General features: G+C 41.0%; 1 protein-coding gene across 1 annotated transcript; it reads right to left on the reverse strand.

Annotated features, from left to right (window-relative positions):
• Positions 1-254: 254 nt before the first annotated feature.
• Positions 255-16,748, reverse strand: ZNF892 (zinc finger protein 892). Its single transcript, XM_515618.9, has 5 exons — positions 16,417-16,748; positions 15,521-15,609; positions 12,430-12,532; positions 11,868-11,957; positions 255-9,797 (listed from the first exon to the last, which is right to left on the reverse strand). The coding sequence occupies exons 1-5, from the start codon at positions 16,433-16,435 to the stop codon at positions 8,530-8,532; spliced, it is 1,569 nt and encodes a 522-aa protein (XP_515618.3). The 5' UTR covers positions 16,436-16,748; the 3' UTR covers positions 255-8,529.
• Between the last annotated feature and the right edge of the window lie 1,147 nt (positions 16,749-17,895).

The raw sequence follows: 17,895 nt of genomic DNA on the forward strand, positions 1-17,895 counted from the left end.
AGCATAATGAAATTTGAGTGAGAACCCACTTTCTAGCTCACAGATGACTGTCTTTTCATTGTGTCCTCACAAGGTCGAGAATGGGTGAGTGATCTGTTTGGGGCCACTTTCACAGGAGCACTGAGCTCATTCATGAGGGCTATGCCCTCTTGACCTAATCACTTCCCAAAGGCCCCATCTCCTAATGCCATCACCTTAGGGGTTAGGATTGCAACTTATGAATTTCGAGGGTACACAAACATACAGACCATAGCAGAGGTTATAGCTAAAAGTTTTATTTTAGAGGTGATAATGTTCTAAGATTTATTGTGGTGATGGTCATACAACTCTGTGAATACACAAAGAACACTGAATTGTACATTTTAAATGGATGAATTTTATGGTATATAAATTATATCTCAATAAATCTGTGGTGGAGCAGAGTGGCTCATGCTTGTATTTCCAGCACTTTGGGAGGCCAAGGTGGGCAGATTGCTTGAGCTCATGATTTCAAGACCAGCCTGGCCAACATGGTGAAACCCCATTTCTACAAAAGATGCAAAAAATTTAGCTGGGTGTGGTGGTGCATGCCTGTAATCCCAGCTACTCGAGAGACTGAGGTGGAAGGACTGCTTGAGCCCAGGAGGTTGAGGTTGCAAAGAGCCAAATTCGCACCACCACTGTACTGCAGCCTGGGTGAGAGTGAGACCTTGTTTCAAACCTCCTCCCCCAAAACCCCAATATTATCTGTTATAAAGTATTCTTATGTTTAAAGAAAGTTGCTATGTAATGGGAAAACATTCAAATCACCAGAGATATGACAATTCTTAGCCTGTATTCGGATAACAACTGAGTGTCAAAATATATAAAGTAAAACTTGACATAATATATAGACAAATATATGACAGTGGAAACATATAAATTAGAAAAAGAATAAATTTGAAGGGCTTACATTACCTGATTTTGAGATTTACTACAAAGCTACAGTAATCAAGACAATGTGTGGCTTTGGCAAAGGGATGGACACATAGATCAATGGAATAGAACAGAAAACTGAGAAACAGACCCACTTAACTATGATCCATCAATTGTTGACAAAAGGGCAAAGGCAATTCAATGGAGAAACACTGTTTTCCACAAATGATGCTGAAACATCTGGATAACCACATGTAAAAACAATGAGCCTGGGCCTTTATTTAACACCTTATATAAAAATTACCTAAAATGGATGTAAGTGAAAAACATTATCATTAAGCTAGTAGAAGAAAAATTTCCTAAACATTAGTTAGGGATGGGGTTCTTAAATATGACATCAAAGTATGGTCCATAGAGGGAAAAACTGGACTTCATTAAAATTTAAAACCTTTGCTTTATAAAAGACACTGAAATAAAAATTGAATAAAAGAGAATAAAAAGACAAGCCACAAACTACAAAACTAAACTAGGAAAACAAACAATAGAATTCTTTTAAAATGGCAAAAGATTTGAACACTTCATCAAAGATACACAGATGGACAATAAGCACACGAAAAGATGCTCAACATCATTAGTCATTAGGGAAATGCAAATTGAAGCCACATTGAGATACCACTACACATCTACTAGAATGGATAAAATAAAAACAATGAGAATACCCGGTGTTGGCAAATTATGGAGCAACCACATCTTCTTACGTTGCTGGTGGGAAAACAAAATTAATCAATCATTCTGGAAAAGGTTGGCCCTGTGTTACAAAGGTAAACATACACTCACCATATGACCTCACCATTTCACTCCAATATTTACCCTACAGAGATGAATATTTATGTTCATACAAAAACCTAATGTCTCTAATAGTTTTATTCATAATCACTAAAAATTATAAACAACCTAAATGTGCTTCAGTGGGTTAATGGCTAAGAATATTGTGGTACCTAACATGGAAAACTACTCAGCAATAAAAATGAATAAATGACACAACACTGATGAAAATCAAAGCTTTTACACTCAATGCCGGGTGGGGAGCCACTCTTAAAAAAAAGCAGCACAGGTGGAATTTGTTGGTGCAGTGGAATTGTTCTGTACCCTTTGTGGTGATGGTGACACAAGTCTACATAGGTCATTTTAAGACAGAACTGTGGAAGGAAGAAAGGAAGAAGGGAGGAAGAAAGAGAAAGGGGTGAAAGGAGGAGGAAGATAGGGAGGAGGAGGAGAGAGGGAGGGAGGAGGAGAAGAAGGAACTATTATAACCACACACACAATTATGGTGGTAGTTACAAGGGTAATATCTTCATCCACCATAGCAAACACCTTTAAGTGGGTGAATTTTATTGTGCACTTTGATAAAAGTTGATTTTTGCAAAAGTTCAAAAAGTCAGTTATTTTAAAAGACTAGTAAAGTTGACACATCTCTAGAAACATTACCAAGAAAGGATACAAATAAGCAATATCAGGAAAGAAAAATGGGACTAAGTTCAAACAGAACAAGTACTTGAAAATAAAAATATTTTAAACAACTCGATGACCAAAAAGGATACATTTTTAGAAAAACCTACAACTTTCTAGAAGAAACAGTAAATCTAAATAGCCCCTAAAACCAACCATACCACACACTACAAACACAATAATCCCAGTTTAACAGATGAATACAACTAAAATTCAAGGGACACAAACTCCCCCAGAGATGGAGAAAAAAATCATGAAATTGCATCCCAGAAGTGCGAGGATTCTTTAACATCAGAAAATCAATGTACTTTACCACATTAATAGATTAAAAGGAACCATATGATTATCTCAAAAGCTGCAGATTTTAACAGGATCCCAGAAAACTTACTTAAAAAGATAAAAAGCCTCATTCCATTATATTCACAGTTGTTTTTATTGGGCTACACCACTGTGAAGCATACATGATGGATATGTCTTCTAAATGACTATATGAATAATACCTAATAGTTACGTAGCACCTGATAGCTTACAAACCACATTTGCATCCATTTTCGACCTAACTCTTGCAATCATTCTCAAGTAGGCATTAAATTTTAAAACATATATCTATGAGGAAACAGATTTCAAAGGATGAAGGTGACTTGTCCCAAATCTCAGTTATTTTCATTCTTTATTTTGTTGATTCTCTATGATATCATATGTCATATGGCAAATTAAAGTGAACAGATAGCCACATGTAGATAATATATAATTGGAAAAAAATCCGAAATTCTGAGTCCAGTTCTCCAGTGCTTCTCATATGTTTTTCAAACAAAAATACAAATAAAAAAAATGTAACCCTACAGTTTACATTCTTAGTCATAGCTATTCTTCTCCAGTTTATAACCTACAATTAAATACTGGTGTTTCCTCAATTTATAAACTATTGTTCCTTCAAAGCTAGATGAAGCAGGCTGATAGTTTCTACCTATCAAATTGGCAGCTTATCTTCAGGACAAATGACCTGTATATACCACAAACCCTTAGGTTATATACCACAAACCCTATATATACCACAACTTGATGTGTGATTTCAGTGTCAAGCACAAGGATGTCATGGGAAAGATGGAGCACTACTTTCTCCTATTGCTCTCACTAACTACAACTAAAAATCCAGGATATTATATACAAAGCAAACATAAGAAAGTTCTAAAAGGTGGAGAGAGAATGGACTGGCCAGGGACCTCAGAACCTGAGGAAGAACACAGCAGTGACTTTCTTGGGCTTTCTTATTGCCTCATCTATCCCAGATCGGGTTCTAGAGAAGCTGGTAACCCGGAAACGCCAACAGGCACAGACCAAAAAAAAAAAGCCCCAAGAAAAATCTGCTTTTTCTAGCCAAAGGACTGGGAAGGGAGCAGCCTAGCAAGACAGAAAATGTTTAGAAAACCACAATCCTACTTCAAAGACCACAGAAGAAAGCTATGGTCCTATCCCCGCCAACAAACACCTATACTTCCACCCTCACCAGGCTGTAACAAGGCTCCTCAGTCCTCCACCTTTACCCTGGGGTGGTATCAGAGAAGACCAACTGAGCAGACAGATTTCTAAAACCCACCCCTCCCCACACATTGCCCTGGCAGCGTCCCCCCTACCCAGAGCCATCTCTCTTCTTCCTTACTGGTGTGGTCTCAGTGGAAGCCAAGTGGGGGGTCAGGACTTACACCAATTCCCAATAGTAATGATGTTACCCTCAACCCCACACCATGCTGTCAATCGAGGCCATGTAAGTAGCAATAACAAGGCATTCCTGATCTTCCCCAGCCAGTGTGGTGTCAGCAGAGGCCTAGTGGGGAGCTGTAAATCCCACCCTTGCCCAGCAGTATTAAGGACCCCTGCCCCAGGAGTCATTAGAGGTCAACGGTGAACCTGGACTTCCAACATCAACTTAAAGTAATGAGGCAGCACCCCCTGCAACACTTTCTCCACCACAGTGGTATCAGAGGAGGCCTGTCAATGCAGAAGACTTAAATAGGATACCAAATCTCATACCAAAATACTCAAAATGTCCAGACTTCAACTGAAAATCACTCATCACACCAAGAACCAAGAAAATCTCAACTTAAATGAGAAGATAACCCAAAGATGTCAACACTGAGACGACACAGATTAACATCTGTTATCCTAACGGATAACCTGCGAGGATTTTAAAGCAGCCATCACAAAAATGCCTCAATGAGTAATTACAAACATGCTTAATACAAACAAAATAAGCAAAGAAAGGCTCTCAGCAAGGAAACAGAACAAAGAATCAAACAGAACTGAAAAATACAATAACTGAAATAAAACTCAAGGATGGTCTCAACAGCAGAATCAAAAGGACAGAGGGAAGATCTAGTGAACTTGAAGATATAAAAACAGAAAATACTTGGCCGGGGCGGTGGCTCATGCCTGTAATCCCAGCACTTTGGGAGGCCGAGGTGGGCGGATCATGAGGTCAGGAGATCGAGACCACCCTGGCTAACATGGTGAAACCGTGTCTCTACTAAAAATATTAAAAAAAAAAAAAAAATTAGCCAGGCATGGTAGCAGGCGCCTGTAGGCCCAGCTACTTGGGAGGCTGAGGCAGGAGAATGGCATGAACCTGGGAGGCGGAGCTTGCAGTTAGCCGAGATCACACCACTACACTCCAGCCTGGACGAGAGCGAGACTCCCTCTCAAACAAACAAACAAACAAACAAACAAAAAGAAAATGCTCAATCTGAAGAGAGAAAACTGTTATGAACTATGGCCCCACGACCCCAATTCATTATGTTGACACCCTAACCCTCAATGTGACTATATTTGGAGATAGGTTCTGAGGAAGTAATTAAGGTTAAAAGAGACCTTAAAGGTGGGGTCCCAATCCAATTTCTCTCCACACCTATGCACTCAGAAAATGTCATGTGAGAACACAGTGAGAGGGCAACCATCTACAAGCCAGGAACTGAACGCTGTTGGACCCTGATTTTAGACTTACAGCCTCCAAGACTGTGAGAAATAAATTTCTGTTGTTTGAGCTGCCCAGTCTACGGATTTTTGTTATGGCAGAACAAGCAGATTGAGATTTTGGTACCCAGAAGGGGGATGCTGCTGTAACAAATACCTCAAAATGTGAAGGCAGCTTTGGAACTGGGTGATGGGTAGAGGCTAAAAGAGTTTTGAGGTACATGCTAGAGATATGGATATTAAAGGCCACTCTGGCAAGGTCTCAGATGGCAATGAGGTACATGTTATTAGAACTGGGAAAAAAAAAAGGTGGTTCTTGTTATAAAGTGGCAAAGAACTTCTCTGAACTGTTCTAGTGTTTTCTGAAAGGCAGAACTTGAGAGTGATGAAAGTGTTTATTTAGGAGATTTCTAAGCAAAGCACTGAAGGCACAGCTTGGGTCCCCTTAGTGCTTGTAGTAAAATGTGAGAGGAGAGACATTAAGTGAAAAAGGAACTGTTAAGAAACAAGGAAGCACAATTAAAGAGATTTGAAAATTCTATCCATATCACAAAAATATGAGAAAATTTGCTACGAAGAAAACACTAAGAGTGTGGCTTAACAACCATTTGATAAATAGATCAGATGGGTTTAGCAGCCCCAGGAGAAGCCAGGAATATAAATGGGATTATAACAGCAGAAACACAGCCACCTGGCACTAAAGGGGACAGAAAAACAACAAAATAAAATGAAGGCAGGCTTTAGGACTTCTTAGATCCTATAGAACCAGACTAGAGAGCCATTTGTCTATGAATATGTGTTATCCTTCAAGAAAAGAGAATGACCCTGAAAGCAATTCAGAGACCATTGGGGATGCCTCCTGTTTCAAAGGGTGGAACCATCACCCTGGTCTCAACAGAACAGAAAGCCTCCAACTGAAGACTTAGGGGCAGAATTGTCCTGCAGAGGCTTAGGAGAGGGGCTACCTGGCAGTACCACAGAGATAGGACCACTACCCCAGTGGATCTGGAAGGCAGAGCATTGAGCAAAAGAGGGTTATTCTCACAAGATCTGACGAAACGAAGGCCTAATGTAATTTGCCTTGCTAAGTTTTAGACTTGCTCAGGATGCATCCCTCCTCGTACTTTCCTATTTCTCCCCCTGTGGAATGGGAATGCCTACATTATGTCCAGATCACAAATGTATTTTGGAAGCACATAACTTGTTTGGTTTCACAGGTTCACAGCTGCAGAGTAATTTTGCCTCAGGATGAATTGTATCTTGAGTCTTAGCCATATCTGATTTAGGTGATATTTACCTGAAGGTCTTGACTTTAGAGCTAATGCTAGAATGAGTTAGGGCTTTGGGGGCTGTTGGAATGGAATAAACGTATTCTGCACAGAAGGACATAAATTCGGTGGGGGGCTGGGGTGGAATGTTATGGACTAAACGTATCCCCTCTTCCCCAAAATTTTGTTGAAGTCCTAATCCCCAGTGTGAATTCATTTGGAGACAGGGTTTTCAGGGGGGTAATTAGGGTTAAATGAGGTAATAAGGGCAGAGTCCTAATCTGCTAGAACTGGTGGACTGATAAGAAGAGGGAGCTATTTCTCTCTCCCTTTCCCAACTGGCCCCCCATCTGCATGCACTACAGACATGAGAAGACACAGTGAGAAGGCAGCTATCTGTAAGCCAGGAGGAAAGCCCTCACTAGAAGCAGAGTCAGCAGGCACCTTGATCTTGGACGTCCCAGCCTCCAGAACTGTTACAAATACATATTTTTTTGAGCCACTCAGTCAGTCTATGCTATCTTGTTATGGCAGATTGAGCAGATTCAGACAAAAATCGTCAAGAAAAAATGAACAGAGCCTCAGGAACTTGTGAGACTACAACCAAAGAGCTAACATTTCTTTCATTAGAGTCCCAGAAGAAAAGGAGTAGAAGGTGGGGGCTAAAATGTATTTAAAGAGATGAGGGCTGAAAATCTCCCAAATTTGGCAAAAGACATAAACCTACAGATTGAAGAAGCTAAGCAAACCCCAAACAGGGTAAACTAAAAGAAATTCACACCAAGATACATCATAGTATAACTTCCTAAAATTAAAAACACTGCACTCAAAATAATATGTCCAATAATCTTCAAAGTTTCAATGAAAAAATTATAAAAAGATGCCACCTGCCTCTACCCAAGAGTAAAATGGTAAAAGGTATGTCAAAGTCTTTTCGAGTTTTTCATAATCTAATATGCAGTGTCAGTGCAAATCTACAACTAAACTTTACTATAAGCTATAAAAAAATCTAAGGTACAAACTAGATACAACTGAGGTAAATCTTTGTAAATAAGCACATTCTCAGGTAACTCAGATAACTTAAAACAGTTTGAACACATCAAAGGTCTCTTCTGTACTCAATTTTCTAAGCTGTTGTTCTTGACCCTTGGAATTAACATGATTTAGTAGGCAATGTCTCAATAAGCAAGGTCTAAAAGACAAAAAGTCCAAAAGCAAACACCCTGCATTACCCTGCAGCCAACATTCCTTAGTTGCAGGGTAAGGCTACCCTCACAGAAACTTTTCAACTGACCAACTAGCAAGTCTATATTTCTCATGGTTGTGAATATTCAGTTGAGTAGTTCTCATAATCAACATTTCTTGGGTTCATTCCCCTAGCTCTTTTTTTCTATCCTTTCCCTCTACTTCCTTTGGCTCCTTAAACTTAAGAATGAAGGACAACTTCCCTTCCACCACCACTCCTGACTCTGGACAAACTCATTGTGAATTCTCAATCTCTTTTTTCTACCCATGCAACTTCCCTAAAAGGATAACTTGTCTATTTAAAACTTATATTCTTAGTATTATGAAAATACCTGGCACAGTCAAGATGTCCCGTTTCCACCATGGCACACCCCATTTCTCTCCCAAGGATATGGCAATTTACATACACGTTAGGGTGTTACAAATAATTTTCCTCTTTCCTGAGGGAATGTCAGTGTCCTCTGCCAGAACACTTTTAAAAATGTAAAACTATACTTTCACAGTCTAATCATGCTACCTCCCACATCAGCAATGACTTGTCAATAACTTTTTTGCAACACAGTCTTAAATTTCTTTGTAGACCCCCACAGCAAGTATGGTAAATGCTCAATAACTATGTTCTGAATGTACCACATTTACATAGTCTTTATCCAGTATGAATTCTCTTGTGTTGGCCAAAGGTTAAATGCTCACTAAGAGCTTGGACATATTTCTTGGTTTTCACTCCAGCATGAGTTTTCTGATGTTGAGAGAGGGATGAACTCTGGCTAAAGGCTTTTTCACATTCCTTACACTTGTAGGGCTTTTCTCCAGTGTGAGTTTTCTGATGCTTTGTAAGAGATGAGCTCTGGCTGAATGCTTTATCACAATCTTTACATTTGTAAGGTTTCTCTCCGGTGTGTGTTCTCTGATGACGAATAAGGGCTGAGCGGTCACTGAAGGCTTTGGCACAATCATTGCATTTATAGGGTTTCTCCCCAGTGTGAGTCCTCTGGTGCTGAGTCAGGGCTGAGCAGTAGCCAAAGGCTTTCCCACATTCGTTACACTCATAAGGCCGCTCCCCAGTATGAGTTCTCTGGTGCTGGATAAGACCTGACCGATCACTAAAGGCTTTGCCACATTCATTACACTTATAAGGTTTCTCTCCAGTGTGAATGACCTGATGCTGGGTAAGGAATGTGCTTTGGCTGAAGGCCTTCCCACATTCATTACACTCATAAGGTTTCTCTCCAGTATGAATTCGCTGATGTTGAGTGAGGTATGAACTCTGATTAAAGGCCTTCCCGCATTCATTGCATTCATAGGGTTTTTCTCCAGTATGAATTATATGATGCCGAATAAGGGCTGAGCGGTGACTGAAGGCTTTCCCACACTCATGACATTCATAGGGTTTCTCCCCAGTATGAATTCTCTGGTGCAGAGTAAGGTGTATGCTCTGGCTAAAGGCTTTACCACATTCGTTACATTCATAGGGTTTTTCTCCTGTGTGAATTCTCTGATGCAAGACAAAAGCTGAGTAGTAACTGAAGGCTTTCTCGCATTCATTGCATTTCCAAGGTTTCTTTCCTGCACAAATTCTCTCATGCCTAATTATATCTGAATTTTGTTTTAAGTTATTTTTAAATGAATCACAATGATGTAGTCTCTCTCCTTGCTGCTGAACAAGTAAGGACCTCTGAGTGCAATTTCTTCTAAATTCATCAGATTGGTAGCTTCTCTCCCTAGAAGATTTCTCAGTGACAGCCTCTTGTATTAAATGTTTCTCATGGTTTTCCTGCTGACTCTCTAAAGAATCCTCACATTCACTAGAACTTTCCTTTGAAAATCTTACAATTAACACCCCAGGAGCCGATTCTTCTTCAGAAATATCCTTCTCTGGAGTTAGCTCCTTGCTTTCTGGTATTGTTTCCCAGTCTGAAATAAGCAAAAATACACATGTGTATCATTTCCTACACTGAGAGAAAAATAACTGCTGTGGTAGGAAATTTATGAGACATGTTTGTTTCATTCTTTGTTAGGAATATTTACAGGGAACACATGAACTTGAAAGCTCTCAAAAATAGTCTTGCAATCTTGAGAGAACACAAGAAAAAAAAGATGACTGGACAAAGAAGTACGACTGCATAAAAGGAGTGTGTGTGCAGGTACTCAACATTCCTCTATGCAGCAGGATAAGAAATAACAAAAAATAACAGAATGAGACTAAGAAGAGGTGATATGGAGAAATAGCAGATTTTTTTTAAAAAGGATCTAGAGGAGATAGATCCTTTAGAGGAGATAGGATCAGAGAAAGATGGTCTTCCAAAGACTCACTGTACCCATCTGACCAGAGCCTTATCATTTCATGCCTCAAGAATGACCATCTTTAGCTAATCTCCTTGCCACCAATCTTTTCCTACTCCAATATGTCCCAACCACTGCTAAAAGACTAATTGCTCAAAACCATCTCCCTTTCACAAAAATCTTTTGGTTCTACTGTCTCAAGATAAGACACAAATTCTAGAAGCTAGCATTCAACATGGTCCAGGTCTACAAACTCAAATGACCACAAAGCTTATTAATTGGAAAGCAACTAATCACCTCTGATTGCTTACCATCACCCTAGACCCAGCAAACTGGAAAGAGTAAAACAGAACCAAGAAGAAAGAAAAAAGAGAGAAAGGAAAGAAAGAGAAAAACAGCAGTGTTTTTCTGCAGTGTTTTCTGGGAGGGGAAGGTCAAAACTCCATGTGTTCAGATGAGTCCCCAACCTCTCAAGATATCTACCCCAAGTTCCTGGGCTTCCTAGTAAGAATTTGAGGGGGAAAAGCTTCATTGCTAAAAACGTTTAAATACTTCCAAGCTTAAATGGTCTTTAACACCCATTCCAATCATGTCTCTACAAGAAATAAATTAATACAATACAGTGTTCTCAACTAGATATATTCAGGGAAGTGCCTGGGATTTTAAAGGACAAATAGGTAGAATAGGTTAAAAGCAAATGGACATCCAGCTAAGGGGAGTGGAAAAAAATTAAAGCCCCAAATGTTCATGAACACACAGTTAGTGGAGGATAGTGAGGGACTTGCCTATCTGATGTTAAGAGTTCAAGTTGAAGAACAGAGAAGGCAAAAAAGTTAGGCAGGTAGACTAACAACGGCTTTGAAAGCAGGTAGAGGAATACAGAACTGGCAGAGTAAGCAACTCAATGGGGAATCTAGCAGTATTATGCTGCCTCAATTTTACAAGGGTAAGAGTAAAAGGAAGTATGATTAGCCAACAGTCTTTTGCAGTAATCCAGTTTGACAGAAGTAACAGGGTCAAATCCATAACATCTTTCAAAAAAGTTACTAGGACTTAATAGCTATCTTTGCTTAGCATATAGCCAGGTACTGTTTAAAACATTTCTCTTGGATTATTTCCTTTGATCATCACCAAAACAGTATAAGCTCTGTGCTATCATTATCCCCATTTTAATTTAAGTCACAGAGAACACAAGTCATTTGTTAAAGGTCACAAAGCTAATGAGTAGCTAAGATCAGCTTTAAACCAAGGAAGCTTAGTTCCAAAGTCTGCAGTCTTAACCATCATGCTATGCTGCCTCTGCTTAGACAGAGAAGGTGGCAAGGGAAAACCCAGAGATGAATTTACAGTCATTGATCTGAGACTCAAAAAAATGGCATCCGGCAAAGATAAAGTAACACATGTAAAAAATCCTGCTTTAGAGCCTTGAACCCAAGCAAGTTATTAACAAACATTAAAATGTTGGTTTCATTTTACCTTATTTGGGAAAAAGAATTGGTTTGAAAGAGTAGAAAGTATTTACTTTCTAAAAAATCAAATTATAACTTTATAAACAGATAACCATCCATAGAGCTAGGATGTGGCATAGGGGTGAGACAGGGACTTCAACTTTTCCATGGGTCTAGCAAAATCTGGACAGGCTCCTCCACAAGCATTTGCATTGACAATCTGGGTTTTACTTGCACTGTTTCCAACACTCACGCTTTTGACTGGCTGCCTTTGAGACTTCTCTCTCCAGCTCTTCCTCATGCTCCAACTGAGAGATTACATCAGGTGTGGAAATTGGAAGCCCTATTCATAGGGAAAGAAAAAGGAGTCTGGTGAAGACCTCAGTGTTCATTCCCTGGTCTTTAGGAACATGGTAAGAGAGGGAGAGAGTAAGGTCAGTTCTCCATTTCTTCCTCAACAGTGTTCACGAGGTAGGAAGATTGATAGGGGTTTGAGTCCCTTATTAATTTTACCTCCGCCTATTTAAAGAATAAGCATCCATTCTCTTAAGAGTTGTTTTCATTAGCACTTTGTCTCCACATCCTTGGTCAAGGAGTTGAGAAGAAGGATGCTACAGGTCCATAAAATAAAGGTGTTTATGTCTAATTCCAGGAGTGTTAAAACTATATTCAGAAACAAAAGGCAGAAATTGCCTGTCTCAGGCCCTACTAGAATTAAGAATCATTGAATATAAGGACCTTGGAGCTCCTAGGAACTGAGGAGGCCAAGGTACCACACTGGGTAAATTCACAGGCATTGGGGGAGCCATCCTTACCCAGCAAGACCAGATTCCTAGGCTTCTCAGGCACATCTCCCTGAGGAGAGTTCAGCTGCCTCCACTGGGTGAGAGCCTCGGCCATATCCCTGATCATCAATTCCTGAAAAACCAAACACATTGGTGCTCACCAATGAGCCTCCTTACAGAGGCCTCTGAAGAGGAATAAAACTGACAGCACAGGAGGAGGAAGACAGAAAGGATAAAAAAAGGACAGACAACATGGCCTTGGCCACCCTTTCCAGTACTAAGATTCTCTGGTGAATATGTAGTCCACAGACTCACTCTTTGCCTCCAGGCAGCAGAAATGCATATTACCTGTAAGTAGGAAGGAAAGCACCTTCAATGTAAAACTTGAAGGTATGAACTTTTTAGTTTATGTATCAATAAATTACAGAACTACAGAATTTGCTACTACTTATACAGGAAAAAGGAGAGAAAAATGTAATTATGAATTAAGTATTTTCCTTATGGTATAGTTTTTAAAACATATGGGGTTCAAGAAATTTAAGTATTTTTTTCTCTAGTTTTCCTAAGAATGAAATCAGTCCCATATATATTAAAAATTAAGATGTTTCCTACACGTCACAGAATATAGACTTATTTGTAAAACAGTATCTGAAGCCCAAATGATTATGAAAGTTCCCAGAGTGTTCTTGTCATTTTTCACAACGACCCTGATCAATCTGCCCGCGTCCCCCAGTTGGTGGCATTCTTTCATCTGCTTGAAGTGTGTGTCCTATTCCCGTTAGCCCCTTTACACATCCTGCTTCCTATTCCTGAATATTCTGCCCTCTGCCCCATCCTCTCAGCAATGTGAATCCTTCTCTCCCTTCAGATCTCAGCTCGGGTGTTACTTCAAGGGAAGCCTTCCCTGACTCTCTAGTTAGAACATATGTTCCTTCCATTCCCTTGGGTTGTACACATAGAGGGGATCTTGTGGCTAACATAAACTCCACAGGAGCAGAGGCCAGGTCTATTTTTGCTCACTGAAGCAGCCTAGTACTTGGCACAGAGCAGAAACTCTGTAAATATTTGTTGAATATTTGAATGAAAGAAAGGAAGGAAGGAACAAGAATTAATAGAAACAAGTTTAAATGGGGTGTTCTATAAACGTGTGCATGGGAACAGAAGTGGGGAGGAGAACAGAAGCCTATTAAACATTGAAAACACTGCAGGAGTATTTAGCCTAACCTTCATCTAGATGACAGGCACAAAGTTTAGTTTGTTTACTAAAATACTGAAATAAGGGAGTAGGGCAGGTAATGCTCTTTTGAATCTGTTAGTGCTGATAAGACAAATGTCTAATAATTTTTCAAATTCTATTTTTAAAATTTCTATGCAACTACAATTTAACTTAGAGTAAAATAAACCATCCCTTGGGTTAGCAAATGAATCAGTTTTACCGCTCTTTAAACTACCACTTGGGCCACAGCCCCTTGAATATATATATACATATATATACACACACACATATATATACACATATATATACATATATACATATATACACACATATATACACACATATATACACATATATACATATATACACATATATACATATATACACGTATATACACGTATATATACATATATACACATATATACATATATACATATATACACGTATATATACACATATATACATATATACACGTATATATACACATATATACATATATACATGTATACACATATATACACACATATACACATATATACACACATATATACATATATATATATATATGAATCGAACGGTTAATTTTGTTTATATTCAGCTTTCTAATGCATATTTCAGTCTTTCAAAAATGACTGGTAAAACAAAGCACATAATGACATAAAGTTAAAAGAACTACCTACTCTGAAAATCCTCTGCCCAAAATACACTCTTTAACACTTCAAGTAAGAAATCCCACACTTTTAAGTTTATGGCCCCTTAAGGTCATATGCCTCAGGAGTGATCAGCACAAGTAATATAACGTGCACCATCTTCGTTCTGTACAAACAATGCTAACACTAACAGACTAACAGGCAGTTGCTTTCAGACTTCAGTTCCCTAAGAAAACCTCAGCAATCAACTCACAGGCAGGCCAATCAGACACTGTCAGCAGGTGCTACTGACTTTCTCTCCCCTCATCTTTCTGAAAGCGATCTACCAACTCACAGATCAAAATCAATACTGGCATTTTCTCCCATGGTTTATAAGGATCATCAGTACCTGTATGCTGTTAGGCCTGGTGTGACGGAAACAAAGAGTCCCAGCACCTGAACCAAGGGGTCTGCCAATCTCCCACTGTCTTGGCCAGATCTTACAGAAGCATCTTTACTAATCCTGTCTCTCCAATCAGCTATGGCATGTTTCATCTTGCTGGGCCTCTAAAAACCTTCATGAGGCCTTCATTTGCCTCTGGAATAAGATCGAGTGTAGACTGTCCTGGGGTCTGGGTACAACACAGCCGAGCTTCCCTCACCACAGTCTAGGTCAACCCACAGTGACTCACACATCCACACATCCTCGGAAGACCTCCAACTCCCTCATCATTTGAAGACTTTTTTTTTTATTTTTTGGCCAAAGCTGTTCTGTCTTGTAATATTCCCTTATTCTACCCTCCAACTACCCACTCTCTCTTGTTTTTCAAAGTACAGATTTATCCCACACTTCTCCCAAACAGATGATAAAAAAAAAAACTCTTTCAGAGACTTTCATGACTTGTCTGGACCAATCATTTCTATGTTTAAAAAATACCTATTTCTTCGTGTTTAACTATTTTATTTATATATCTCTCACTGCCTTAGTAAACTCCACGATGCAGGAGCAAGTGGCTTTTACTTCTTTGCATCTCACCAAGGCCAATTACAGTACTCAATGTGTGTGCAGCAAACACTCAGTGGGCAGAGAGAAAGCAACGCTGGGAAGAAAGTTCTGCACAACTGAAGAGCACTTCCTTTGGGGTCATCAGTCATCAGTTTATCAGGATGAACCCAGTGGTCTAGGCATCAGGGCTGAGCAATTCCATAAGCACTGGAAGGAAAGATATCCTTGCTCTGAGAACAGAAGGAAAAGAAAGAAGAAATCTAAACTTACTTGGGACCCAGGGGTCAGCAGCACAGCAGTCACGTCATTTTCTTTTGGGTTTCCAGCATGGAGAAGGTCTGAGTCCTCAAAAAGTGATCCTAAAAGTGGAGACAGGAGCCATGATGATTACTCTGTCCTGGCAATAAACTAGCAGGAAGTGCCACACACCAGCTAGTTGTCATCTAAGAAGAGTCAACACTGGGAACCAAACGACAATCGCATATCTTTTAATCAAGACACCTTGACCATTGCTGTCTCAGGCTCCTCCTGTTCTCTGCCCTTAAACTCCAGTAGAACTCCTATGAGCATCTGGACATATAAATTAAACATATTTTTATATTGCATGTGCTAAGTAGTCAAAATAATACTCAAAGTCTTTGTATGTCCACGCCTCAGTGATTCATCTGTGTTGTATTCCAGGCTCACAGGATAAACGAAGACTAAATTCTTTTTGAACACTGACTTTTCAGATATTAATACAACACCGCCTGACTCAGAAAAGCGATGTGTCTTATGGAAAAACCACCACCACCACCAAAAACAAAACAGGATTGTAAACAAATTCCGTGACTTCTCAAATCCCTGCTTTCCCTACCTTCCAAAAGGGTCGGATAGTTCAGTTCCTTCCTACTGCCTTATGGGGCTCCTCTGAGATCAAAAAAGAAGTCATTATCAAAAGCCAAATTGTCAGATGTGTTGATATTTTCCCTTGGGCAAGGGAGGCATCCAGCGCCCTACAGACCAGGAGGGCAATGGAAGTGGCAGGCTAGCCCTGAAAACCCCAAGGGAGACCGGCTAGTAGGAAGGGGCTCGTGACGCTACTCCTTCCTGAGCCTGCGCCAGCCAGAGGTAGCCTTTCTCCCTTTGCAGCGGGCACCAAGGCCGCATCACTCCCAAATCCTCACCTCTGCCCCCAGGTTCCATGGAAACTCCTTCCTCCGGCCCGCGCTGGAGGCAACCGCGACAGGGGAAGGGGCCGGAGGTCCGCCGCTCGAGTCTCCCAAGAGGCCGGGAACGCACGCGTGGGCAGCCTGGCGCCCCCACCCGGGGGTCCTCCCGCCACCCTCCTCCCGGACACTCAGATTAAAAGGGGATGCGTTCAGCCCTCCTCTACCCTGGGTTCGACCTCCAGCCACACACTGAGGAAGCCGAGCCCGACGACAAAGGCATCTAACAACCGGCGGGGACGCCTAGCGCCCGCCAACCATGAGGCCGAACTACCACTCCCAGAATCCTCCGCGGGGCGCGGCTGACGGCCCTCACTCCCAACACCGCTTCCCAGAGGACCCTGCGGCCACCTGCTCCCGGGGCTGCGTTTCTTGCCGCGGCACGTTCCTGACCGACCTGGAGGAGCGCTGACCAGCTGGCTGAACCCTGCCAGCGACTCTGGAAGGGCCGCTCCTCCCTCGGTGCCGACTCTGGGCCCGGCGTGGGACTTTTCGCATCTCCGCTACTGTGAGGGCGGAAGGCGGCGCCCTTGACCTACGCAGGATCCTTCCTGGGCTGCGGTGCTCCATCGGAGGGGAGGCGCCCGGCGGTGTCCCCGCTGCTGCGCCTCCATGCATCGGCCCTTCGTGGCCAACACAGAGGTGATCTCAGTTTACTTTAACCAGGGATGTTTGTACCATATTGCACCTCGGAATAAAGAAAAATGGAATTTCAGTCCCGAAATCACCTCAACCCCAAAAACGGCCACGTCTCCAAGAAGAACCAGTAAACTAGTCTTGCTGCCCCAAGGAGGCTGGAGCCTGGAGGTCTTGCTGAAATCCCTAACCTTGTTTTTACTCTAACTCGTTACTTTGAATTTTATCCTGCTTGTCTCTTTAATCACCTAGCCTTGCTTCTCATGTAAATAAGACTCTCTCTAGCTGGGAAAGCCGGACAAACTCCAATTGACCCCTTAATTTACAAGACACTAAGGGCTCCTTACCCAACCCCCTTCAGCGAGGAGTTGACCTGTGTAAGCAGATCCTCAGCATTTCAAAGGAGCCCAATTAATTGATAAGGTATTAGCACCAACAATGTATGAAGTTCCCAGGATTTTTCTCAAAGAGATAACATAAAGCCTTGAGTTCGTGTCCGGCATACCCCGTATATCTAATTATAATGAAAGATTTAAAGCCTTGCACCTGGTACCGTTGCTCTTCTTGTAACCGTTTGTCTTTTAAATTGTTTATCACTTTGTAACCATTTGTTTTTTGATTTTTGCATGTTTTTACTTCTGTAGAATTATTGCATTTGAGTTCCCCTCCCCTTCCTAAACCTAGGTATAAAAGTTAATCAACTCCCTTCCTCGGGGCCGAAAGAATTTTGAGCGTTAGCCGTCTCTTTGGCCGCCGGCTTAATAAAGGACTCTTAATTCGTCTCAAAGTGTGGCGTTTTTC

The sequence above is a fragment of the Pan troglodytes genome, chromosome 12 (assembly GCF_028858775.2).
Source record: "Pan troglodytes isolate AG18354 chromosome 12, NHGRI_mPanTro3-v2.0_pri, whole genome shotgun sequence".
NCBI lineage: Eukaryota > Metazoa > Chordata > Mammalia > Primates > Hominidae > Pan > Pan troglodytes.

Bases quoted from the DNA above. Each gene is read 5' to 3' on its own strand.
- ZNF892 (XM_515618.9), bottom strand. The intron at 11,958-12,429 runs GTAAGGATGGCT...CCCTATGAATAG, and splicing joins TAGGAATCTGGTCTTGCTGG to GGCTTCCAATTTCCACACCT. The intron at 9,798-11,867 runs GTGAGTGTTGGA...TGCTTATTTCAG, and splicing joins AAAGGCAGCCAGTCAAAAGC to ACTGGGAAACAATACCAGAA.